The 27953-nt window shown below is 42.5% G+C and overlaps 2 protein-coding genes across 4 annotated transcripts; both read right to left on the bottom strand.

Annotated features, from left to right (window-relative positions):
* Nucleotides 1-623: 623 nt before the first annotated feature.
* On the bottom strand, nucleotides 624-19642 carry ptprnb (protein tyrosine phosphatase receptor type Nb). The gene is given in 24 exon segments (XM_034151584.1): nucleotides 624-1721; nucleotides 1814-1887; nucleotides 2018-2082; nucleotides 2299-2352; nucleotides 3826-3992; nucleotides 4933-5052; nucleotides 5413-5490; nucleotides 5766-5839; nucleotides 6341-6488; nucleotides 6750-7043; nucleotides 7404-7613; nucleotides 9114-9151; nucleotides 9237-9310; nucleotides 9971-10089; nucleotides 10189-10223; nucleotides 10622-10765; nucleotides 11463-11534; nucleotides 11593-11926; nucleotides 12131-12287; nucleotides 12928-12985; nucleotides 12988-13029; nucleotides 13510-13620; nucleotides 16024-16074; nucleotides 19477-19642. Coding segments are annotated over 24 exon segments (2670 nt in total). The 5' UTR covers nucleotides 19556-19642; the 3' UTR covers nucleotides 624-1649.
* A 768-nt stretch (nucleotides 19643-20410) lies between these two features.
* On the bottom strand, nucleotides 20411-27070 carry dnpep (aspartyl aminopeptidase). 3 transcript variants are annotated; one of them, XM_034151565.1, is made up of 15 exons: nucleotides 26957-27070; nucleotides 26451-26541; nucleotides 25458-25546; nucleotides 24816-24929; nucleotides 24384-24509; nucleotides 24123-24247; nucleotides 23942-24026; nucleotides 23717-23824; nucleotides 23267-23344; nucleotides 23005-23085; nucleotides 22709-22869; nucleotides 22496-22535; nucleotides 22188-22289; nucleotides 21436-21603; nucleotides 20411-20611 (listed from the first exon to the last, which is right to left on the bottom strand). In XM_034151565.1, the coding sequence occupies exons 1-15, from the start codon at nucleotides 26960-26962 to the stop codon at nucleotides 20561-20563; spliced, it is 1425 nt and encodes a 474-aa protein (XP_034007456.1). In that variant the 5' UTR covers nucleotides 26963-27070; the 3' UTR covers nucleotides 20411-20560. The 3 variants fall into 3 exon arrangements, with proteins under 3 accessions (XP_034007456.1, XP_034007457.1, XP_034007458.1); XM_034151566.1 differs by lacking the exon at nucleotides 26957-27070 and adding an exon at nucleotides 26802-26934; XM_034151567.1 differs by lacking the exon at nucleotides 26957-27070 and adding an exon at nucleotides 26831-26927.
* Between the last annotated feature and the right edge of the window lie 883 nt (nucleotides 27071-27953).

Raw genomic sequence — 27953 nt, 5'->3', positions numbered from 1 at the left:
GGTGTTCCAGGGAACTCACCAAGTGTCAGAAAACACAACCCTCTCTATTTTCCTCCATACCCAAATCTCTAAAAAGGGGCTGCAACGGATCTGATAAAAACTGATCCAGATTTGAACACTGTCCTGACGTCAGGACGGTGGCGCTACGGCTATTGGGCCAACTCCACCAATCAGGAGGAGACAGCCACGGCCATTGCCGTTAGAAAGCGCTGGAGACGCTGTAGTACATATGCCAGGCCTGTAGATGGTGCTGTTCTCACTGAATCTGCCCTTGCTAAAACAGAGTTAGAAATTGTCAAATTGAGCGAAATGAGGCATGGCTAAAATGCATGATCTGTTTGGTATTTTGAAAAACAAAAAGTATAAATATGCCTTATATAGGTATGGTCCTACACTATATTATTAAAATATAGCATGATAGGTCCACTTTAAACTATCCTCCCCTGGCTATAACTAAGCTTACTGTTCCAGTTTTTGACAAATTAATTTCCTGGAGCTTTATTGTTATTGTTGATTATTGTTATAAAGTGAAATAAATAACTCTGTGTGTGTGTATTTGAAGTAAAACAGCTATTGTTCAGTCAGGGTTTTAAAGAGCAGAAAGACACAGAAGGCAGGCGAGCGATTGCAGCACTTCAACACTAACATATTTATTCAAGGTCTCACAGATACAAAATAAGCTTTTCTGTTTTTTCAGAGAATAGCATTTCTTTTTAATTTTTTTTATTTCTTTTTTGACTTGCATGAGGTAAACAACAATATATCCAGTGACGCAGAACGATCCGCACACACACACACACACACATGGGGACGCAGTGTGTTGGTGTTTTCTGCAGGTGTGTGAGGAAGGGAGGGGAGCTACAGAGAGAGCAGGTAAACAATCACACATCCTCCTTTTACACACCTTTCCATCCCTTTCACCTGCTTTGAAACCATCTCTACTTCCTCTCTGAGACACGACGACCCGACAGGAAACACTTCATCTGGTGCTTTGAAACCATCTCTACTTCCTCTCTGAGACACGACGACCCGGCAGGAAACACTTCATCTTAAAGCCATCTCTACTTCCTCTCTGAGACACGACGACCCGACAGGAAACACTTCATCTTAAAGCCATCTCTACTTCCTCTCTGAGACACGACGACCCGACAGGAAACACTTCATCTGGATTCCTGATGTTTAAATATCGCATTCACCCGGTTCAGAGGTTGCATTCAGGGTGGCTGCTTACATGTAGTACTTTTATGTATGTATCCTGCAAAGACAAAGCTGGGAAAGACATATCTTTGCATGTATCTTGGTTTCCTTTCTTTCAGTTTCTGGCAGCTTTATCCTTTGTTAATTTAACACGGTCCTCTCTTGCTGAAAGAATAAGACACCATGCATGTGGGTTTTTTAACCTCTTTTTTAAATATCTCAATTATTTTGCTTTCATATTAGCATTAAACGCAACACTCCTGTCCCTGAACGCATCACCTCTGTGCCACAAACACATAGAAATCAGACACAGCCTTTCTGACTTTAAAGACGTCCCAAAGTAAGATGTTTTGTTTTAGTTTTTTTGACACCAGACGGACAGACGGACAAGCACAGCGTCGTTCTTCATCGTGAGAATCATCATGGTGGAGAGGAGCAGGAAGAGGAGGGTGTCACTGAGGCAGAGCTTTGAGGATGGCGTTGACCTCCTCAGCGACCGCCGTCAGCGCAAACTCAAACTGATCCTGCACACAGAAAAAGGAGAAATAATTCATCCTTAAAACGACCCTTTGTTTTGTATATTTCCTGTTTCCTTGGTTACGTGACAAACTCTGACCTTGGTGCGGACCATCCCCGGCCTCTGGTCCCGGACGTGCTCCAGAGTCGCAGCGATGTCGATCTCTTTCACACCTGCAGTAACACACACACACACACACACACACACACACACACACACACACACACACACACACACACACGTTGGTAATGAAAGTGTTTTTGATCTAAATCAGTAGAAGTGCATGATATCAATAAAGCTCACCTTTAGCCATGCGATTGAGAACCATGTCGATCAGGATGTACGTCCCAGTCCGGCCTATCCCGTCACTTTTCAAACAATATATAATAAAAACAATTAATAATCTGATTGCAAAAAGTCGACCTCGTTAACGATGTTATTGCTGCTACCCAGTGGACTCGTGTGGTACTACGATGCCATATCAACGCAGTCCATTTATCTCCATCATTTGATGTTTAGTCTAAATTAAACGTCTTACTTAGTTTCTATGAATCCATGTTGTTGATGGATAATTCAGGATTTACCTGCAGTGCACGATGATGGGGCAGGACCGTCCTCTGTAGCACTTATTCACCTTCCTGAAGAGAGGAAAGCACAGCAATTTAAACAAATAAAACATATTTATTTACCTATTTATGCTGGTGCATTAACTATTCCATATATAAACATGGATGCTAGGTACATTATGCAATCTTAAAATATATCTGAGATCATTGCAGTATCCAAAAAATGCACAGAACCACTTTACTTGACTTCTATGGCAGTTTAATAATGTACCTAGCATCTATGTATATATATCAAACTGTTAATTATGTATATTTAAATTAAAACCCTAATAAAGCCACAGATACACAAGGACGGACAACCTCTATATTGTAGGTTTAGGAGAAAATACATAAATATGAGGACTTTTTGCAGCCTCAGTGTTTGACTACAAAAGTCTCTTCTGTCTTCAAATAAAAGTACTAGTACACACAGATGATTTGTCCACATGTCCACGCCCCCATACACGCACACATTTCTGACAACTGACTTGCTTAGCTTCGTTAAGTCCTCAGGTTTTGATAAATGGTAAATAAAAAGTGTTTTTCGGCGATGGACCTCCTGCTGCAGCCACATCAGTCCATGATCATTTTTGTGACTATGCAACTGGAGACACAAACTAGCTGCAAACCACAAGAATGACACAGACAGATATGTTCAAGTTTAACCCGCCGCTGACCTCCATCGCACAGGGAGGGGGAGAGGGGGGAGGGGGAGGGGGAGAGGGTTTGGAGTAAGGGAGGATGGGAGGAAACACTTTGGTTTCTGCGTCGTGTTTTTAACCCTCTTGTTGTCACCTTTCTTTAATAAATACTCAAACCTTCTGGACGCTTTTGGACACACTTCCATTGTAATTCTGTACAACGTTACTCCTGATTTAGGTCGGTTTCCTAACGTAGAAATAAAGTGGAACAGTATTTATTTTCATGGTAAATTCCTCATGTTTTAAGATGATTTCTCCCAGTTTTGAATCCTTTTCCACACATTAAAACCAGTTTAGAATCTCACTTTGAGCCACAATAGACTCCTATCATGTGTGCAATATGAGTCCTTTACGTTTTATTTCATTACAGTCATTTAAGTAAAAGTATTTCAATATTAGTTTTGCTGCAAAATAATGTACTTTTTGTCGTAGTAATGTTTCTGTATCTAACATGTAAAACCCTCCGGTAGCTTTACAGGTTATTTTATTTGCAGTCACTGGTTAAGGGTCTTCATTTATTGATATTAAAACCGCAATATTCCGTATTTAATTGCGTCTTAATGTACATTATTAGTTTCATATTCTGTTCTTGTACATTTCATATTCTATTTACATGTATATAGACTTTTTGCACTATTTTTTATTTTGTATTTTATTATATATGTTGCTCTGTTGGAGGAGCTCAGGTCAGAAGAATTGCCATTTCTACACTGAATCTTTGAGTAATGCAGCTGCTTCTTCAGTCAGTCTGCATGCTTTTGAACCAGATTATGGGATGTCTCAGGTTAGTTTGTGGAGGCGGTACCTGCGGAAGTCGAGCAGCGGGCGGGTGGCGGGGGGGATGCCCTGCGCCGGCCAGCTGAGGAAGTGGAACTGAGTGAGGGTCCGGGTCTCCTGCGTCTGGACGTTCTTCAGGTAGAAGCTCCGCACCAGGAAGTCGTTACACCAGATGTGCTCCGACACCAAGTTCACCTGGAGAAACACAGTCAGACAAGTAGTGGAGGACAAATACTTTGTTACTGTACTTAAGGTATCTGGTATCAGTACTTTACTCCACTACTTTCTACTTCTTACATGTTGAACACAAATACCTGTACTTTCTACTTCTTACATGTTGAACACAAATACCTGTACTTTCTACTTCTTACATTTTGAACCCAAATACCTGTACTTTCTACTTCTTACATTTTGAACCCAAATACCTGTACTTTCTACTTCTTACATTTTGAACACAAATACTTGTACTTTCTACTTCTCACATGTTGAACCCAAATACCTGTACTTTCTACTTCTTACATGTTGAACTCAAATACCTGTACTTTCTACTTCTTACATGTTGAACACAAATACCTGTACTTTCTACTTCTTATATGTTGAACACAAATACCTGTACTTTCTACTTCTTACATGTTGAACACAAATACCTGTACTTTCTACTTCTTACATGTTGAACACAAATACCTGTACTTTCTACTTCTTACATGTTGAACACAAATACCTGTACTTTCTACTTCTTACATGTTGAACTCAAATACCTGTACTTTCTACTTCTTACATGTTGAACACAAATACCTGTACTTTCTACTTCTTACATGTTGAACACAAATACCTGTACTTTCTACTTCTTATATGTTGAACACAAATACCTGTACTTTCTACTTCTTACATGTTGAACACAAATACCTGTACTTTCTACTTCTTACATGTTGAACACAAATACCTGTACTTTCTACTTCTTACATGTTGAACACAAAGTACATTTCAAAGCCCATACTTCTTTACTTTCACTTGAGTAAAGAAGTTTAGTCAGTACTTCTACTTTTACCAGAGTATCTTTAAACACGAGTATCTGTACTTCTACCTGAGTAAAGGATGTGTTTACTTTTGCCATCTCTGCCTCACACACACTCACCTCGTAGATGTGGTAGAGGGACGAGCCCTCATCAGGCCAGTAGCGGTCACACTGTTTCTCCCCGTCTTCAACCAGAGCGCTCATCATCACGATCACAGTGCAGCCGTTCTCCCACACCATCTAAACACACACACACACACACACACACACACACACACACACACACACACACACACACACACACACACACACACACACACACACACACACACACACACACACACACACACACACACACACACACACACACACACACACACACACACACACACACGTTTAAAACATAAGTAAGGGGATGTTTCAGTGTATGACTGATGAAGTTTAGGGATAAATTATATATATCTTAAAGGAACTGTGGCTCCATGCATGACAGTTAAGCAAAGATAAGACACCCCTCAGTTTTGGGCTGACACTGCAGTGATATGAGGAAAACATAATAAGTCTAATAATATAAATGATACATGAGTGATGGCCTCTTACCTGCCAGAAGTCAGAGATGGTGTGTGACAGCGGGCCCTGGGTGGCGATGTAAGCAGGCATCCGGGGGTCGTGCTCAATCTGAAGTGGAGCGGTTACAAAGGTCCCATAAAATACCATTTTCTTGAAGTTTTTTAAGACATACGATGACTTTTGAAAACATTTTTGAAATACGATAAGTTGAGAAGATGAGAAGTACTTTATTAATCCCAATTTGAGAAATGTTTGCGTTGCAGCAGCATAAAAAGACAAGGCATTGTACAATAGAGAAATTAAAAGACTTGAAATAAACAATACAAAATTAAAATACAAAGTAAAATACAAATACTACTACGACATTTAGTATTCATACGTACGATGGTGCTGGCGTTGATGTAGTCAGATCGTGAAGGGTTGACCTCCGCCTTCAGCTTCACCCTGGAGTGATCATCTGCAGGAACACAGACACATTTAACCCTTCAACACCCCCCATTTATCCCTGAAAGGTCCCCTATTATACTGTTTCTCATCCACATATCACAGGTCTCAGATATATCCAGAGCCTGTCTCTGATTGGCTGAAACACCAAACAGATCATTGCAGCATTACCCATAATCCCCTCTGTTTCAGCCCTGTTTCCAAAGTGCTGATTCTCTGTCTGTTACTTTAGATGAAAATAAGGAGCCCCTCCCCACGCCCCTCTGAGAGAGATTTGGTTACAAAGAACTCAATGGTGCTCTAGGAGGAGATTCAGGTGATATGGTTGTGGGGGCGTTACCTTGGTTGCTGATTGGCTAATGGTTACACAAGACAAAACATCGTTATGACATCATAGAGTGGCCACAATCTGATCAGCTCATTTTCAGACAGGTTTTTATAGAAATGGATCAGGACAAAAAGAGAGAGAATCTTTTTTGAAGACATAGGAGACCTTTAACCTCTGTTCACTCACAGGGGGCAGACTGGGCGCAGCGGTTCTTCTTGGCGTTGGCGTCGCTCTGGGCGATGGAGACGGCGCTGGGCTCGGCGGTGTAGCTGCACAGAGCCTCCCACTCCTTCATCAGACGGTCCTTGTTCCTCAGGTGGTCTTCCATGTAGGCCTGGGGGGCGACACGCACACGCACACACACACACACTGTTCACATCCCATAATACTCACCCTGAATAGACCTGTGCATGCCTCAAGCGCTGACCAGTACCATGAGTACTACAGTATAATGTGTACTGACCAGTATCATGTGTATATTGTGTATTAACCAGTATCATGTGTACTGACCAGTATCGTGAGCACTAACCAGTATAATGTGTATAATGGTCACTAACCAGTATAATGGTTACTAACCAGTATAAAGTGTACCAACCAGTATCATGTGTCCGGTGGAGATGTCCATGTTAGCCTGTGCCGGCTCTTCACACCATGACGCGCTGCTGATGGAGCTCGGACTGGGCTGAGCTCCATCGCTGAACTGGGAGGAGACGCTGCTCACTCTGGAGTCTCCACCTCCTGCTGATGCTCCTCCACCTGCAGCTCCAACACCAACACCTCCTCCTCCTCCACTGGTTCCTCCTCCACTGGTTCCTCCCACTGCTCCCAGTGCGGCGGCCTCCAGGCGTCCGAAGGCTCCTTTGGAGGACATGTGCTGGCGACACAGGTCCTGGTGAGTCAGGTATAGATGCTTCATCATTCTATATATCTTTAAGGACTTTTTAAGGACCCGTGTAAACCTTGAGAACACTAAATCTCAATGTGTCTCAAAAGGAGCTCTGTTTCTGAGTGTTTCCTGGCGGACATGTTTGTAGTTCTTCCCTCCTTTCTAAAAAGAGCTCTGTTTCTGGCCGTTTCTCAATGTCGAGTAAAGCTGCTCCAAAGCCACTATTTCAAGCATACTACGTCATCGAGTGGCGCCCAATCACTGTTTAAATGCTCAGCATATATGTGCTACCAAGCAAGCCTCCTCGACATTGAGAAACGGCCTCTGAGTGTTGCAGGCGGACATGTTTGTAGTTCTCCTCACCTGGTACTCCTGGTGGGTGAAGCTGCCCCCCTCCAGGCCCAGCTTCCTGGCTGCCAGGCGGTGGGCGTGATTCCTCAGGCAGGCGATCGTCATGGCCGCCACCAGGATGCTGCCGATGATCGCCATGGCAACCAGCGTGGAGAACACCCAGCCGGAGGAGGAGCGGGGCTTAACCCGGGTCGCCAGGGGCAACGCCATCCCATCATCGCTCTGGAAGTACATTAAATGGAGGATCTTTTAAAACAGGTGGACTAATGTGTATAGACAGTACGAGGAATTATGATGTCAAATAAGATCAAATATATATATATATATATCTCCCCCCTTTCTCCTGGTGACCCCAAACTATCCTCCCTCCTCGAAGAATTGTCTCTCTTGACCTTTCGGACCTCCTCCTTCCTCTCTGTGGGTCTCAGGAATGTGAGGCGCTGTGTGTGTGTGTGTGTGTGTGTGTGTGTGTGTGTGTGTGTGTGTGTGTGTGTGTGTGTGTGTGTGTGTGTGTGTGTGTGTGTGTGTGTGTGTGTGTGTGTGTGTGTGTGTGTGTGTGTGTGTGTGTGTGTGTGTTATAAAGGGGCCCCGATGGGGATCAGTGTGTGTGTAACAGAGGAAAATGGATGACCGCGCTGCATGTGGTTCATCGCTTCAACTTTTTAAAATAACCTTATATTTGCATTCACACAAGTAGAGTTATATCTCAATATATGTCACAAAAAAATGATTATTAAGTAGTTTCTTTTAGGATATCAGACTTTTAGAACTGCAAAAATAATAAACTGTGCTTCTATAATAATAAGACTTATATAAATACGTCTTTTTCTAATGTTTTCACTCACCCACACGTCTCCTCCTGACTCCCAGCTGCACTCACATGGACTCAGATATCAGACAGTGAAGTCAGACCGAATGGAAACACACTAAACTTCCGGGATGAATTTTCGAAATAAAAGTCTATAAAACGTATTTTTCAGTTTAAAAGACAAATATCATGATTTTGTTTAAGTTAAAGGTCACCTATCATGCTATTTGTAGGCAATAGCATAGGTCTCACACACAAATATATTAAAAACATGTCTATGAAGTGTTTTGCTCAAAACACCAAACAGATCATTCTAGCCATGCCTCATATCCCTCTATTTCACTTCCTGTTTCTAAAGTGCTGATTTGGGGTATAAAGCTTTAAAAAGGGAGGGGTCTGAGCTCATGGGGACCCGGCAGCTACCGTCTAAACTAAATACTGCCGTGATGAAACACCATATCATGGATTATCAAGGATTCTCTCTGAAACAGTATGGAGCTCAAAGGCTTTCTCTCTTGCCGGTTATACCACAAGGTGAGTTCCTTTTTATTTCCTGCTTCTTCACACACATGCTCTCCAGTACAGGTTAGCTCTGAGTGTTAGCGATGCTAATGTAAACACAGACCATATTACGTCCAAAACAGTCGGGCATTGTTTCTGATAGCAACTTTCTGATAGGGCCGTATAATAATGAATGATATGTTTTTTAATTGTCATTGGTGGTTAATGACTCAAGTATTGATACTAATATTATAACATTTAGACATCAGATTCACTTGGATCATATCATATTATTATTTATATTATATACTCTCATTTCCTCCGTGTATCCCCAAGGTAACCTGATTTAATTTAGTCTTCATCCCTCTCTAATCCCTCTTTCTCTTTTCCAATATCCTCCCACAGGTACCCACCTCTCCCGCTCCGCTCTGCAGAAGGTGCTTCTCTGCCACTGCAGGAATCAAATACAAAAAACAGTGACTATAAAGTTATGTTTTACGTCAATATTTGTATGAAAACCACATTAGAGGACTCACCTGATTTCTCCGCCCCGTCTGCAGCCGTCAGGTTTTTTGGTCGGATCCTGAAGGAGAGCGCGGGTACCACCGCACTGAGGAGGAAGAACACAACGATAAACAGAGTTATTAATCAATATTTAAAGTAACAGTTTTCTGATGTTTAGTCTGTTTGTAACTTCTGCTATTGTGAAATAAATTGCACTTATTTTGTGTTATTATTCTGTGTTGACGAGCATAAGCTGAATTACAGACACAAATAAGCAGATTTCTTAAGCTTTGTTTTCACTTTGAGGGTCAAGGTGAGGGATCGTTTTCAGGTGAAGAGATTAGAGGAAGCAGGGAAACGTTAAAGCAGGATGAACGTAGAGAATCCGGGGACTACGTCCAAAAACATGAACAGGCTTTCCTCAGATCTGTTCCTCTCTTTCCCTCGTCTCTCTGCCCTCCTTCCTTCCACATCTATTCTCTGTTTTCCCAGTTTTACTAGTGCTTTTTGAGGACACCTCCCACCTCCATACCCACACCCACACCCACCCACCCACCCACCCACCCACCCACCCACCCACACACACACACACACACACACACACACACACACACACACACACCACACACACACACACACACACACACACACACACACACACACACACACACACACACACACACACACACACACACACACACACACACACCACACACACACACACACACACACACACACACACACACACACACACACACACACGTACCCCTCCTTCTCCACGTGTCCGGCCTCCGGGGGGGAGCGAGACCTTCTGCTCTGCTTCAGGTTTTGGGGTTTGTTGGAGGAAGGTGGAGCAGACTTGTACGCCATAGCACCCTCTTTGACCTGATGAAGACATTCAATGCAACAGCAGGTTTGTAATAAAGCTATTCCATACTTTGATATTGTTCTTTTTATAGATGTATTGCTTCCTTTCATGCTCACCTTCTTTCCTGCAGCAGCATCGTTCCCGTATGTATCTGAAAAGGAAAGAAAAACACAATATAATCATAAACAAAGCAAGACAAATGATATGTAAATGTATTTTGACATCATTTTAAACTCCTGAATACATTGGATCTAAATATCATGCAAACATGTGATTGATTAAATCAGGTTCAGTATCACTCACACTAATAATAACTCTTATCCTAAACCCAACGACTTTCAGAAGAGACCAGAATCAGGTCATGAGTTTGGGGCTTGTGCTTGAAAACGGAGGCACTGGTTATAGAGTTTCAAATGCAAAAGCATGCAGGTATTTAATGCACCTCAGTCCTGGGACGTTTTGAATAGCATCTCTGTTGCTGTGTTTAGATGCATCTGTTTCCCTCTTGTATATATGTTTATGTTGGGAAGATACTGAATGTTGAGCGACCTTTGGTGAGCGTGCTGCTGAAGGAGCTCTTCAGCTGCAGCTGCTTCAGAGCGGCCGGCAGGTCCTCCCTCTGATCGGGGGATAGATCCTTCACATCCAGCCCGTAATGATCCAGGAGCAGCGCCAGCCTCTGCAGAGAGCGCCCTGAATACACAGAGACACACGGTGACACACAGAAACACACAGAGACACACGGTGGCACACAGAAACACACGGTGGCACACAGAAACACACAGAGACACACGGTGACACACAGAAACACACAGAGACACACGGTGGCACACAGAAACACACAGAGACACACGGTGGCACACAGAAACACACGGTGGCACACAGAAACACACAGAGACACACGGTGGCACACAGAAACACTGGACCATGTGTCCAACTCATTCCAGCCGCTTTTCATCAACCCTTTATTAGTGCAACCTATTTATTCATTTGGAAGAATTAAACATTTTGAAAGAAGGGAATCGAACCCTTGCTCACTGAATTTCTTATTGACAATAATATATTTCTGGTTCATGTTTTGATGCACTTTTGCAGGACTTGTCATTTCTTTACTGTAGGTTAAAGATGTGATTAATTATTCAACTACATATTAAATGTTTAACCTGAGTGTGGGGATCAATAATAATACGTTAACACCTTATATTATGCAGTAGTACAATAGTTACCTGAATCTAAAAGTAGTAGAGGTATAAAGTAAGTCTAAATTGTGCAAGAAGTCGATGCTCTTATAACTGCTTTTCAATCTGATATCTCCAACATGTGACTTTGAAAGATGATGTCTTGCATTCACATCTGTTTTGTCTGTGCAGATGTTTATCTCCTCTCTCACCATCCAGTCCTGACAGGGCGTCGTACTCCTCCTGCTGCTGCTTCTTCTCTCCCTCCTGCTGCTTCTTCTTCTCTCCCCTCCTGCTTCTTCTTCTCTCCCTCCTTTCCCTGGTTCTTCTGCTGCTTCGTGCTGAGCTGAGACACCTGGGAAATGTAGTCCTCGCCGTAATCCAGTGGGAAGTCTAGCTCCGGGAAGAAGGACGAGGAGGAGGAGGAGAGAGAAGAGGGAAATCCTGCAGCTCCTCTGTGGCGGGAGAGAGGCTGCACAGGGGAGGAAGAGGAGGAGGAAGAGGAGGAGGAAGAGGAAGGGGAGGTGAGGTAAAAGGAGAGGAGGTTCTGGAGGAGCTGCCCGTCTGAGTCCAGAGAGTTTCTGGAGCGAGAGGAGGAGGAGGCGACGAGCCGATCTTCATCCAGAGAGTTCAGGGAGCGCTCCTCTTCCTCCTGGTAGCCGTACTGCTGCTGCTGCTGCAACACACACACACACACACACACACACACACACACACACACACACACACACACACACACACACACACACACACACACACACACACACACACACACACACACACACACACACACACACACACACACACACACACACACAAAATGAGGTCGGGGGGCTTGAGTTTGACAACCCTGCAGTAGAAGGTCAGAGGAGTTCCCCACCTTCTGGAAGGTGTAGGGGTCCGGCGGGGGCCTCTGCATGTGCACGGAGGATCGGGGGGGGTCCAGGATCATGTAGTCCACGTACTGTTGCATCATCTCGGGGTCAGCGAGGTCCTCCTGGACCCTCGGCTGCACGGGGCCCGGGAGCCTGGACACCCTGCGGAGAAAAGATGCAAGAGATGGCAATCTGAAGTCACAGGCTCCTCCAACAGAGCAACACATATATACATTAGGACAGAGAACTAATAAAACATCTCAAATATCAACTCAGACTGAACTCACACTGAAATGCATTAGCTACGTCTGCTGGAACATCATATATTGTCATTAAATAGAGTATAGATTTCTGTTCAAAGCATTTATTTTGCTCGATATAACAGTCATTTCTTAATGCAGTCTGGAGAGTGTTTGAGTCCCAGGCTCCTCCAACAGAGCAACAGGAACACATATAGGACATCAAACTAATTAAACAGAAAAATAGTGCAAGACAAGGGCTTTAATCAAATAAAATAAAATCAAGGTTTATTTATAAAGCTCATTTAAAAGCGATCTTTGGTCGGGCCAAAGTGCTGTACATGTAATAACTACAATCACATAAAAACACATTTCTATAATCACAATAAAAGACAATAAATTACAACAGTCGTGCTCCGCTCTGACTAGAAGGCCAGGGAGAAGAAGTGTGTCTTAAGAGTAGATTTAAAAAAAACCCTAGGGTCTAATAAAAATGTCTCTGTGTTTTATAGCTGGATTTGGAAGTCTGTGATAAAGTACCGTTTTTAATAAAGTTTTCTTACAGTTTGAGTGATTTCTCCTGAGGTTTAGAGGAGGCGACGGTGGGAAGGCGACTCAGCTGCGGCCGATGATCTCCTGCGTCACATCGTCCTTCCAGGTCAGACCTGCACCACCACACACACACACACAACACACACCACACACACACACACACACCACACACACACACACACACACCACACACACACACACACCACACACACACACACCACACACCACACACACACACACACACACACACACACACCACACACACACACACACACACACACACATATCAGACATCATAGCACCACAAACCAATGATTCATTACGTTTCAAATGGACTCACCTTGCCCCATCAGGTCTAATATGTTAACACATTATTTGATGTAGTAGTACAATAGTTACCTGCACCACAAACCACTGATGTATACGTTTTTTTTTTAGTAGTATCACTGTTCTTGTTTTATTGTTTTATGGTTCAGTGATATCACTTTTTCATTTGTTATTGTCATTGTCTGTCATACTCTGTAAAGCACTGTGGGCTGCGTCAGGCATGAAAGGTGCTATATAAATAAAGTGTATTATTAAAATGGCCTCACCCTGGCCCATCAGGTCTTTGAGGACTTGCTGCAGTTTGTGCAGGGCGGACACGGACACCTGGTACTGGACGGGCTCCTGGTGAGGGGCCCGGCACCGTCCGAACAAACCGTCTGCACAGGGAGAGAGACAAAAACAACAAGTCTGGAACATGGTGACATCACTCTGGAACACTGGAGACAATATAAAACAACAACACGTCCGTTACTGTCTGTCACAGCACAACATCACAGTGACATCACTATGAAACACTGGCGCTCGTATTGGCTAGCGATCCGAGGTATTGTACGTAATAGGATAAGGGGCGGGACATCTCTAAGAGCTTGACCAATCAAAATAGAGCTAACCAGTGTGTGTGTGTGTGTGTGTGTGTGTGTGTGTGTGTGTGTGTGTGTGTGTGTGTGTGTGTGTGTGTGTGTGTGCAAAAGTGAGAGAGTGGGCTGTGGTGAGTCATCACCTCTGTCTCTGTTCATCTCTCATCAAACACACACACACACACACACGAGGGAGACACACGGTCGTCAGGCAAGTGATGTCACTGTTGTCATGGAGACGGCGAGGGAGGGGTGCGATTGGCTGAGAGCGTCTGACGGAGGGAGACCTTGTTTACGTTGCACTCTCGCTCTTTTCTCACTCTTTTGTCTCTTTCACTCCGAACCCTCCACCTTCCTGCCGCCGTCACAAAACCTCGTACAGAAAACTACACAAGCCACACACTATCACACACACACACACCACACACACACACACACACACACACACACACACACACACACACACACACACACACACACACACACACACACACACACACACACACACACACACACACACACACACACACACACACACACTCTGAGTCTCAAATATCAACTCAGACTGAACACACACTGAAATGCATTAGCTACGTCTGCTGAAACATAATATATTGTCATTAAATAGAGAATAGATTTCTGTTCAAAGCATTTATTTTGCTCGATGTAACAGTATTTGTTATTCAGTCTGGAGTGTGTTTGAGTTGTTGAAACAGGCTAAATGTAATTTCTTTAACACAGTCTACAACTAACTTAATTCTACTTAAATATACTATGGATTAAATGCACATTACACATGTTTAAGGACATGAAACGGGCCTTTTCTTGCATGCAAACTGTAATTAGATTCATTATTCCAGATGTTGAAGCCAAACGACAGATGTTTCTCAACCCAAAATGTATATTATTTTATATTAAGTCTGGACATTTTTTATTTTGCTCACACATTAAGGAGGTTTCAGGCTAGCAAAGGCTTTGAGTTTGTTTTGAACAGCGTCTGAAAAGCAACCTGTTACTCCCTCTTTCCCCCACACACTGTCATTCTTACATTTCACCACATGCACTTCCGAGAAACACCCGGCATCAATAATTCAGCTTCAGACTCCGAGGGCTGCCACACACACACACACACACACACACACACACACACACACACACACACACACACACACACACACACACACACACACCACACACACACACACACACACACACATACATACACACACACACACACACACACACACACACACACACACACACACACTCGTGCACGCTCTTGTAATGACATCCTCGTCATGTTTGATTAGGCAGGACACACACGGAGGATCACAGAGGAGCGTTTGACGGACAGAAGACACGTCACACTTCCTGGAGCGTGTCTCTGCAGCTGGAGCGTGCTGGGATCGCTCGCTATTGGTCGAGTTTTTGTTATTCTCGTCACGCTGCATTCAGGGTACCGTGAATACCAGCTTCCCACTGGGGGGGGAGCGTTAGCCTCGCAGATGAGAGTATCTGAGAAGTTTTAATTTGGCTTCATGATGTGTGAAGAGAGAGAAGTGTATGATTGATAGATATAACATGTTAGACCTCCTTACAGGCCCACCTTTCAAATGAAAAGTCTCCTTTAAACTGTGTCCATTGAGGTCTAAGAGCAACCTTTATTTTTGAAAGGTTGTGCTTCTGTTTCTCCTTTGAATTCGGAAAGCATTGGAATTCTTTTGTACTGAATATCCTTGTCGTTTTGTCCTTGTAAAAACTTGATATTCTGTAATGGAATAAACTAGAGAGGACGTCACGTGTCCTTGTGTGTTGTATCTGTGCAAACATGTGATATGTGTGTGTTCTCTCTTTCATATGCATTCATTATTTGCATGCAACTCAAAGCCCTGCTGCACCTAATGCAGTCTGTTTCTTCATTACTATCAAAGCTTTCCAAGTCAGAAAAAGGTAAATTAGCAGAATCCTTATCGTCGTACCCAGCAGGGAATGATGATTTAAAATGTTGACGAAGATGCTTCATCAAAGGGCTTTCATTGGCCGCAGGGCGTTCAATGAAAGGGTTGTTTCGGAATGTCGTTTCAGACAATAGTTTGATATGTACATTGCAAATGAACTGATGTGAATGCAACCAGATGCCCCTCTGTTCCCTGTTTCTGGTTTCATGTTTATCGAAGGTTGGAGAAAAGGACGAACACTCACCATCGTTGCACAGCTGATCTCTCGGACAGAGCTTCTTTTCAAACAAACACCCTGTAGACACAAAAGGAATACAACATTTAACTGAGAAACATTCATTGAACACAAGAGAGGCCTTTCTCAAAACAGCCTCCTGTAACATCACACTTTTGCAGGTTTTCCGCCAGATTTTACAGCTAAATGTCTCATTATTTGGCTATTTTTATAAATATTAGGGGGGTTCATGAATGTGCATGTCACTCAAAATATGAGTTATATATTTTACAGAATTTTAAACAACAACATTTTGTCGGATTAAAAGCAGAAACAGGTGGATATTTGAAAAGAGATGTCATGAGATAACATGTTTTATGCTTGCATTCAAATGAGGTTTTTATGGGACAACGATGTGTTGCTTAGTGATGGGAAAATATGTGTGCGTGTTAGTGCGCGCGTGTGTGTGTGTGTGTGTGTGTGTGTGTGTGTGTGTGTGTGTGTGTGTGTGTGTTACAGTTGACCTTCTCACAGGTCCTAATCTGTAGCGAGGCTGTAAATGGCAGCAGATGTGAAGCCGCTCCGTTCTGTGTGTTTCCTGTTGTTTGCGTTGTGTTTTCATTAAAGTTTTATGTGTATAATTCACCTCGTCCTGTACACCTCGTCCAGTACAAACACCTCGTCCTTAAAATGTTACTGTGAGCGGTGATTAAAAGGACAAAACATCTCCTACAAATCAAGTCATTTCTGTCACTTCTACAGATTCTGTGTTTTACAATCTGCTCGTTAGACAGTCAATTACACCACCCTCTCCCCTGATTGGTCGGTAATGATGTGTAGTATAACAGTGACATTAGGACAGGCTGAGGAAACACACACACTCTCCTGGAAACACACAGCGAGGGGACATGAGAGGGGAGGTGTGTGTGGGCGGAGGACACAGATTAGTCATCATGTGGACGGAGAGAATCTTTGTTTTAGAATATCTCTCCACCTTTAATGCAGACTCTGAATCTCCATTAAAGGTTTGAGTCAGTACTAGGACATTTACTCAATTACTTAAGTACAACTATGAGGTACTTAGCTTCCTTAAAGTGTTCTATTTCCTGCAGTGTGTTATATAGCTTTTAGTGCATGTCAATGGTCTGCAAAGGCTACATAAAGAGCTTTTTGAACATTAAAGCATGGAGACCTGAACATGAGGAGAGTAGGGCCTCTTTGAGTCAAACACACCTTCAGGTTGATGATCAGAAAACTCTCATACTTTTCATATTAGGCAAAAAGAAAGCTGTAAAACTAAATGTGCTGTAACTTTAAGATGAGTCACATCATGACCCAGAGTAAGATGCAACAGGAGAACATATTCATGTATTGGTACTTTTACTGGAGTCTAAATACTTCCTTGAAAACATGGAAGAGGTTAAATTAAGAAAATGAGTCAGACTCATGATCACCAGCAGAGCCTTTTGTCGTCCATTAACTGTGAGCCAGATTGCATCCAGTCATTTCATAATGGTGCTGCTGTGTGCGTGTGTGTGTGCGTGTGTGTGTGTGTGTGTGTGTGCGTGTGTGTGTGATCTGTGGGCTGACGGAGGTTTTTTAAGCTGGGGTGAGTCAGACAGGCCGCAGAATATAATAAAACCTGCGTGGTGTTGAGCTGAGTGACAGCCAGGTTATACACGTTATCACACACTGATCACTTCGATTGGAGCTCACTGCATAAAGGGAATACAGGACAATTCTTATTATCTGCCCCAACAAAATCTCTATTTCCTCCTGTTTATGTAAATAAAAACAAAAGTTATCAGCTGCTTTTTATTTTATTGTGGAGTCTTTTTTTTTTTTTTTAAACGCCTCCATTGGACTCCTTTGTTTCCGGGACATAGTGACATCACTATGTAACTAGCGCTTCTATTGGCGTACAAATTGGACATGAAGGGCTAAGGGGGCGTGACATCTCTAAGCGGTTGACCAATCACAACCAACCAATCAGAGCATACCTGGCTCTGGTGTCAGACTGGTTGCTGTCCGTGGTGCTGAAACGGTTTCAAAAGCTTTTCTGTATTTTTCTTTCTTTTAATCTAACTGTCTCTTAAACACAAACACTCTAAATGATATTATCCATGACATGTCTCTTGCCTGTGTTATTCATCATGTTATTAACAAGACGTATAAATAGACTGTTTCTGGAGTTTTTACCACAACAACATTAAAACCAAGTATAAAATAACTATATACCCATGTTTGTATTACAACCCGCTAATAAACCTTAAAGTGATGCTAAAATGTTCCTAAGATTTAGTTTATTTACTGGCATTTAAATATGTCCAAGTATATCTATGATTGTATTTATTGAAGTGACTCAGGGGGCTAAGGGGTCAGGGTGAGGCCCCTAAAGCTTTTGGCTAAGTCTGTATTGAAATTGGGGGACAACATGTGCGATAGACGAGTATGAGGGTATTTTCTATCATTTTTCTTGTACCTACAGTATTTTTGTGACATATTCTTACAGTCTGAATATTATAAATAACGAGTTTTATCAATAACATTCTTATTTAATACTGATTTTGCTGTGATATTTGTATTCAAACTATTTTTTTTAAATAGGCCTTTTCATGTGGTCGCTCGCAGCTGCATCTCATGGATTATCTTTCTCTTGTATGATTTTATATTGGCTCCTTACAGACTCAGCATGTCCCTCTCTCTCTCCTGCTGTTTGCTTTCTTCTTCTTCTCATTCTTATTTTTTGTGTTTGTTGCAGACTCAACAACAAAATGATTCATCGGAGCAGACCCTCGGTCAGTGACGCACATGAGCTGTGCAGGAAATGCAACACATTTAGCATCAAGTTGTCCACGTTACATCCATCTCAATATCTGTGTGTGCTGCAAGTGGTCAAACATCGCAATTACAATCCCTCTCATAGAAATATGATATGTCCATGTGTGATTAGCATCAGGACTCTTGTTTAGTACACAACATTATGGGTGGATCGAATAACTTGAAGCACATATTTTACACAAATCTGCAGCTTATTGAAAGAAATGCAACACATACAGTATAGCATCAAGTCCTCCACGTTACATCCATCTCAATCTGTGTGTGTGCTGCATGGTCATACATCGCAATTAACATCCGTATTATTAAATATTATAGCCACAATGACCATTAGCATCAGGACTCGAGTTATACACAACATTATGGGTGGATCGAATAACTTAAAACCCATATCTTCCACAAATCCTGCAGTTTATTGAAATAAATGCATCCATAATCTCACAGCTTTGATAACGTAATGATATCAATAAGATACAAACAGGAACATAAAGTGCGTTAAGCTCGCTCCAAACTCGCGGGTAACTACTTCCCATCGCAACTGTCGTGATTTACGCGCCGCCCTGCAGCCTGCTCGCGGAGACTTCATTAAAATCAGACAGAAGAGAATCATTCTCCATCAGTCTGCGGATCTCTGGAGCCTCTTACCGTGTCTGGAGGCCGAGCAGAGCCGACAGGAGGCGGTGAGAAGCAGGCAGAGAGCCGCCAGGAGACGCGGAGACCTCATGGTACATCCAGCCTGCACCTTCAACAGCTCCCCATGTCTGATGGAGAGGGAGGGAGGGACCGACGGAGGGTGGGTGTGTGTGTGAGGGTGTGTGTGTGTGTGTGTGTGTGTGTGTGAGAGAGACAGGAAGAGTGAGATGTGGTGTTAGGAAACGGACCAGAGGAGGCGCCACACTGCAAGAAATACTCAAGGACTACAGCTATAAAGTGTGTGTGTGTGTGTGTGTGAGAAAGAGACATGAAGAGTGAGATGTGTTGTTAGTAAAAGTACCACAGGAGGCGCAGCTATGAAGGAAATAAAAGCTAATAAAATAATGAGAATGGTGGAAGACAGACCTCATATTTATCTTAAGTGAAAAATAGTAATACAACAATGTAGAAGTACTTAAGTAGAAGTGGTGCATGTAAAATCTTACCTTTAAGTAAAAGTGAAATCTAGGCTACTTGAAGTTTCATTTTCCACTGATGGAGCATTTTGTCTAAATCAATGATTATTGTATGTCTTGTTCTTGTATATTTTGCATGTGTAAATACTGTATATCTAAATGCATTCCCTTTGTGCTTCAACTTAAAACTGTAAAATTGTATTTATAGATATTTTATTGACTTATGTTGTATTTCAGTTACAAAATTGCATCGTATCGATAATTTGATCACCTAATTAATTGTATGTAAGCTTTATATTAGTATGAATCTAGTTTCCCTTCATAGTTTCAAAAGAGTATTTACTAAAAGGGTTTAATCAACACCTCTGACAGATTATTTAGACTTGTTTTAGTTTCTCATGCAGGATGAGACCTTCCACATTAACTAACATGTTTTAATAAACCCAAACAAAAAGGAGAGAAAACAGGGAAACCTTTCAATATTTTATTATTCGGAGAAACCATTTTCTAAAGAAAGGATTAGTCATTTCCAACACGTCGAGATTCTGTGCGTCATCTCCTTGCATCACATGTGGAAAACGACATCCTTTGAGTCCGTCAGCGAGTGTTTCGCCACAGCTTTAGTCGAGAACCAGAGACTTCCTCACGGTGGGGAACAACTCGAAGAAGCCCTGCAGGAGGAAGAGGGTGAGATCAAAAGAAGATCATAAAGATATCTTTCTGCAGCGGGAGAAAGGAAAGAAATTACATTAAATCAAAGCTGGAAAACAAAAGGAATCTGACGTGTGTGTGCCGGGAAGGAGAAGATATAAAACATGAGGTTTTCTCGATCGTCTGAACACATAAGGTCCATGTTTCAGCTGCCGTTTGTTTCCTTCAAATCATATTCCTTACCTGGAAAACATGACGGCATAATAAGCTTTTTCCAGGACTTTTTGAGAAGCCTGCATCCAGTGTTTCCCTTGGTTAATGTGTGAGGAACATGCAAGAGGAAGAGACCATGCAGGCCCTCGCTTGCTGATATATGGCAATATATCTTTCAATAGTCTATATCACTTCAGAAACAAATACCAAGAGGAATGCACATCACGAGTTTCCAGAGCACACGTTGGCGTCTTGTTTTCTCCAAAACTAAAAGATATTCAATTTATAATCACAAGTCCTCGCATTGAAGAAGCTGAAATAGCTTTATTATTGAAACTGTATTCAGATTACTTTCAGAGCCATCATGTATTCAGTATTCAGGCACTAAGTACATTTACAAAGTAACCCTCCCAACCCTGGACACTACACACTGAAATGAACCTGGAAAGGAACATAGGGCCCCTTAAAACAACAACAACAACAACTAACTACCTTTTAACTTCACATCAAAAACCTTTTTAAAATCATGTCATAACAAACTCAGAAGTATTTGTAATCCGCTACTTCCCACCTCTGGAGTTATACATATATAAATAGACGTCAGGGTGCCTCTGTTTGTGTTTTCTCTCACCTTGAAGAGGGTGGTGCTCTGCAGGACGCTGGAGGTGCAGCACATCTCTCTGATGGAGTGCATGGAGAGCTGCGGGGCCCCGATGTCCACCACGGGGACCCCGAGGCGGGCAGCGAGGATCGGACCGATGGTCGACCCACAGGGGCTGTCGTTACGCACCATCACATCCTGAAAACAATTAGAATGGAATATCTCTGTGTCTCCTATTGGCCTGCAGCTCCAACACATTGTACGTGATAGGCTAAGGGGCGGGACATCTCTAAGCGGTTGACCAATCACAACAGAGCCAGCCAGCTAACCGATCAGAGCAGACTGGGCTCTGGTTTCAGACAGAGGGTGAAAAGAGGTGCTGCAGCACAGGCGGTATGTGAAAGATAAAGAACTTTTTGAACATTAAAGCATGGAGACATGTCCCAGGAGAGATAATAAATACAAATATGAACATGAAAGTGAGCATAGGGCGCCTTGAAAAAACAAAAACTATTTTTATTTCACACGTTTATTTATTTGCTTCGAGATCTATGTTCACTTCAGAGAGACTCAAGACAAAGATGCTCTGGCTGCAGACAGGTCATTTCTAATCACACACACACACTCTGACACACACACACTCTGACACACACACACACTCTCTGACACACACACACACACACTCTGACACACACACACACACACACACACACTCTCTGACACACACACACACTCTGACACACACACACACACACACTCTCTGACACACACACACACAGTACCTGCAGGGGCACGTCGACCTGTCCAGCGATCTCCCTGATGACGGCGGCGGTGACGGCCGTGGTGGCGTAGCGCTGGTTGCCGTTGAACTTCAGCACTGGGCCCTGAAAGGAACATTATAAGAATATAAGTCACAATTATTATGATGATTATTTATACATTTATAATCAACAGGATGTAAAAACAAGCATGGCTGCAGGCGAGGATTTCTTTCAACATGTAATCATGCATTCATGTTGGATTTATCGTTATATAAAAAAACTGACAAAAATACAGAACAATACTCATTTAGAATTTAAGATCTCATCACCTTGTGGAAAGCTGGGCGATGGTTCTCCTCATGCTTCTCCCTGAGGAGAGAATGAAAAAGTGAGATACATTTAAGATATGCAGATATAAGGTGTGTTTGTGCAGATATATGGTGTGTGTTTGTGCAGATATATAGTGTGTGTTTGTCTAGATATTGTGTGTTTGTCTAGATATTGTGTGTTTGTCTAGATATTGTGTTTGTGTGGACACTCACTGGTAGTTCGGGTGCACGGCGTGGGCCATGTCGGCGCTGATCATGAAGGAGAGCGGCGCCGCCTGCTGGAAGGCCGTGAGGTTGGAGGCGGAGGAGGAAACGCGGCTCAGGATGAGCTCCGTCAGGTTGGACTGAGCCCCCTGAGCACTCTCTGAGCCCACCTGGAGTAAACAACAACAAACTGTCACGTAAACACATTCATTCTGGACTGTTTAGGTAAACAGTGGAACGTGTGTATCATTATTCCCCAGGGTACAAGGAAACAAAGCATTTCACAGCTGCTTGTTTACGCTCACCTCCTCGTTGTCGTACAGCATGATCATGCGGACGTTGGTGTCTTTGGAGAGAGAGTCTCCAGAGCAGGACTCCAACAGAGCCTGACCGGCACAGAGAAAGAAAAGCAGAGGACTGGATATCACAAAAACATTTACTGGAGTTACGATAAAAGCTGTGTTAACTTTCAGGAGTTACCCGATGCCTGTTCAGAGAACACGTCCACACATTTGAATGAAGGGTTCGAACTACAGAAAAACGGAATAAATAAATATATGTTCTGACCTGCAGGGCGCAGTAGCAGCTGTGCAGGTTGTCCAGACGAGCAGAATAAATGAACTCCTCGTAGATTCCTCCCAACGCCTGCAGAGAGGAAAAGACCCTCTTTTATTTTAACTTCTTAGGTTTATCTAAATATCCTTATTTGATCTTTTTCATTGCATGTTCCTACTTCAACTTCTGTAGTAGGTTTACACATACAAGGAATTATATGTGGGGTTTTGGTTCATACAAAAGTGTAGTAAGAGAAATACAAATGGAAAGTTAAATGCAAATATTGAAAAAAAAGAACTTTCATGATGTGAAACATGCAGTATATATATGATGTAAAATAGAAAGCTTTGCAGTGGTGATACTCTGCAGAACGGTCCAGAGTAGTTCGGAGTATCCCTGCTGCTTTAGAGGTGATATCAGATAAGGACAGGAGACAGGAAGTGGGTTTATCTGCAGACTCACCGCGGGCTGCGTGTCGGCGAGACAGAGCTCAAAGTCCAGCAGAGCTTCAGGCTCCACGTCGAGCTCCGAGCACAGAAGCTTCACCAGCGCCGGGTGGTGCTTCTCCGCCTGGGGAGGGAAAACACCTGTCACCAGATATCATGCAACACAAATCTGCTTTCTCATGCAGCTCATTATCCTTCAAAGAAATGTCTAGCTTTTGCAAGTAGCACATGTGTGTTTTACCGTGTTAGTAGCACAGGCAGCGTCACCAGAGGAAGCACAGCCCGTCTCCAGCTCCTCCTGAACCACCGTGGCGATGATGGGCACCCTGAAGAAAAAAACATGTGATGAATGAAACCTATAATATGTGTCCGTCCGCTCCACATGTATGCAAGTCTGTTAAAGTTCAGTGTTCTTCACTGACAGGTGGTTCTCCTTGTTGGGGCCGAAGGAGTCGTTGACGTCTCTCTGCAGGTGGATGGCCAGGTGAGGGATTCTGAGCAGAGGCCGAGACACGTGGAACAAACGCTGCACCAGACGCCCTTCTTTCTGTGGGAGGAACACACACACACACACACACGCACACACACCTTCAGCTCCAGTCCTTAAACCTGCACAAAGTGTATGGCAATGTTTCTGGTAAACAAGACTAAATTAAAGATGTGATAAATAATCGAATAAGTACCTTGATGATGACGCGTCCGGCGAGGGTCAGGTCGCGGTCGAACCAGGTGTTCCAGATGCCTCCGCCATAGCACTCCACCCCGACCTGCAGGCAGCCCTGCTTCGTCCGCTTAGACCTCGGCTTCACCTGGAACACAAATGAAATACTTTATTATTAGTCCACGCGTCTCCAGTAATTGCATATCTGATTTGACACCTTTTAAGATGTGTTTTTTGCTATTTTAAGAGAATTTTAAACACAATTTTAACGCTTTTCTTTTTCTAACGTCTGCATGAGCCTAATTTAAGAGGCATTTTATACATTATTTTTAATAATCAAATTGATGATGGCAAATATATTGGATATTTGACTATATTCAGACTGTGGATGTACAGTAATAAAAGTTAATTTGATAAGGTTGTGATTGACAGGTGGATGTGGGCGGGCTCTCACTCTGAGGCAGGGGCTGTCAGTGTGCGCTCCGATCATCGAGAAGCCGTTTCCGGGCAGGAAGTGTCCGCCCACAGCGAAGGCGATGAGGCTCGAGTAGTTCCTGGTCACAAAGTACTGAAGACGGCAGAGGAGCAAATCATTCAGTATCCAACATGTAGAAATCATATTTGTACACACAATACATGCTATTTATTAACCAAATACGTCGATATTGATGAGATATTGAAGGCTATTGGTGCTTTCACAACATATTTACATAATGATGCATGAAAGCAATCATAAATAAAGTGGGTTTAATGACTAAAAGCAACTACTATAAAGCTATATCAGTCTGGTGGTACACACCTCCTAGAGCACCATTGAGTTATTTTTAACCAAATATCTCTCAGAGGGGCGTGGGGAGGGGCTCCTTATTTTCATCTAAAGTAACAGACAGAGAATCAGCACTTTGGAAACAGGGCTGAAACAGAGGGGATTATGGGATGCTGCAATGATCTGTTTGGTGTTTCAGCCAATCAGAGACAGGCTCTGGATATATCTGAGACCTGTGATATGTGGATGAGAAACAGTATAATAGGGGACCTTAAAAGTGAAATTCAATGCAACAACCAGCTAACGTGTTTATTATGGTCTGTGAGGTACCTTGCTGGAGGGCTTGATGTCCCACTGCTCTGCCTCCTTCAGCTCGATGAAGCCGGCCTGAAGCAGACGTCGTTTGCACTCCTCCACGACTACAGAGACAGAAATACTTAGAAGTGCTGACACAGATATATTTGTTGGGTTTTTGTATACGTCAGGGATCTTTCATTTAAGCTGCATCTACTTCCTCCAGTCTGGAACTAAGTGGTCAAAACTTGTGATACAATTTGACAACACAAGCTGTAAGACTATGGCAGACTCTTGCTAGTCTGCTATTTTATTTCTACTGAGATGTTTACATTTTGGATTGTTTATTTCTTGTCATTTTTAATGTACAATTCCATGTGTTTTTATGCTGCTGCAACACAAACATTTCCCAAATTGGGATCAATAAAGTACTTCTTATCTTATCTTAATACTATCATAGTCTCTCACATCTAAATGTCAGTTTATAAAAGGGTAAAAGCTCAAACTGAAGGACTGAGAGTAAGACAATGTGAGGAACATCTCCTGCAAATGTTTCTGCATTATAGGAAAACATACTAACTAACATAAACACAGGGTACTTATCATTGCTAACTTACATGCACATTGAAGACACACACTGTGAGACACCAGAGGTTAAAGTGCAAAGGTAGGAGACATTGTGAAATATATTTTGTCCATCTGCACATCTTATCTCAAAGTCTCATAAGCTCAAAGTCGTATGTTAACAAGAACACTGACTCGACTTAATGCTGACACTTGAATTGTATAAACTATAATGTAAGCACAACTTTTAACTGTGCAGGATTAAAGCTTTGAGCAGTAACATGGACCATAACATGATATATAGTAGTAAACACTGCACATTAAGTACATGTTACCTACATAAGGTGCATGACTGGTTCTTGTAGTAGAGTATTGTCCCAGTGCTGTTCTAGTATGTTTACCAAGGGTCCAAACACTTATTCTACCACAGTTAGTTTTAAAATGTGGAAAACTAAAATACTTTACCATGATATGGAGAGACTCCTTTGTTGACAAACTGCAGGAACTCTTTGGCTGCAGACTGCACGGCCTCTTTGGAGCTTTTCATGATGAAGGACTGAGGAAAGAAGGAGTAAAAATAATAAGTCACAAGTTCGTCAGAGGGAAGTGATACAGCAAAGCTAGCAGCTACAAGTTACAACTTCGGACACTTATCGCGAGATTTCAGCCTCTTTTTCTCTACTTTCCGATCGGCGAAGAACATGTAAAAACACGATAATAACAACCAATATAAAAGTAGTAAAATAACACGCTTGACTTTATGTTAATATTCACATTAAAGTGCAATAGCTTATGCTTGTCCGATAAAGGGCGCACCTGTGTTTGGCTAACCGTAGCTAGCTAACCTGCACGGGATTTGTGTCTCTTCTTCTTCTGCGAGCTTCTCTGTTCAAAATCAAAGCAGCTCTCAGTGAGGATCCAAACACCTCCGCACGCCACTGAGACACAATATACCTGTTTATGACACTTACCTGCATTAATTGCACCTTCAAACTGTGAACTTTGGCAGTAACGAGAAGCAGACACAGATTAGCAAGACAGCAGCAGAGAGAGAAGCTGTCACTGTTATCCAGTCACAGCGCCACAGCGACATCCAGCGGCCAGGAGGTGTAATTACAACCACTATATTATTTACCCACATATTCAGAATATTTATTTTTCACATATTAATAGTTAATATATAGGTAGGTAGGTAGGCTATGCTAAAGAGATGCAGAGACTGAAAGCTTAGCACTGCTTAAACCTGACCCATTTTTTTCCTTGTGTGTGTACAGATGTGTATGTATATAAATGGTATATGCATATGATTAATTGCAAGCCCACCGTCATAATTGCCTACTATATATATTTGTTTTAATACTTTATATTATCCTTCTTTTTATTTTTAAAGTTATTTTAGTCATATATTGTCTCTTAAAATTATTATTTATTTATAAAATATATATTTTACAATAAAAAAAAACCTAACCTTGTGAGAAATCTTTAAGTTTTGTTTAACCTTTTATTTTTTAACCTTCTCTCTCTCTTTGACTCATGTCAGTTTATATTTAAATCCATCACAGTATGACCGCAGGAACCAGCCTTATATAGTCCTGAACGTCGAGGGAGGGGAGGGGAAGAGGAGCGCCTGAAAACGATGAAGAGATGTTTATATCAGCTGTCTGCGAGAGGCGTCTTGAGGAAGCACAGGGGGATGAACACACACACACACACACACATTCTCTCACACACGCACACACATCTCACACACACACACACACACACACACACACACACACACACACACACAACACACACACACACACACACACACACACACACACACACACACCACACACACACACACACACACACACACACACACACACACACACACACACACACACACACACACACACACACACACACACACACACACACACACACTATTATTAGATAATAAAATAAATGCATTCATGAGATGATGAC

The sequence above is a fragment of the Trematomus bernacchii genome, unplaced genomic scaffold (assembly GCF_902827165.1).
Source record: "Trematomus bernacchii unplaced genomic scaffold, fTreBer1.1, whole genome shotgun sequence".
NCBI lineage: Eukaryota > Metazoa > Chordata > Actinopteri > Perciformes > Nototheniidae > Trematomus > Trematomus bernacchii.
This window is presented reverse-complemented; position numbering and strand designations above follow the sequence as displayed.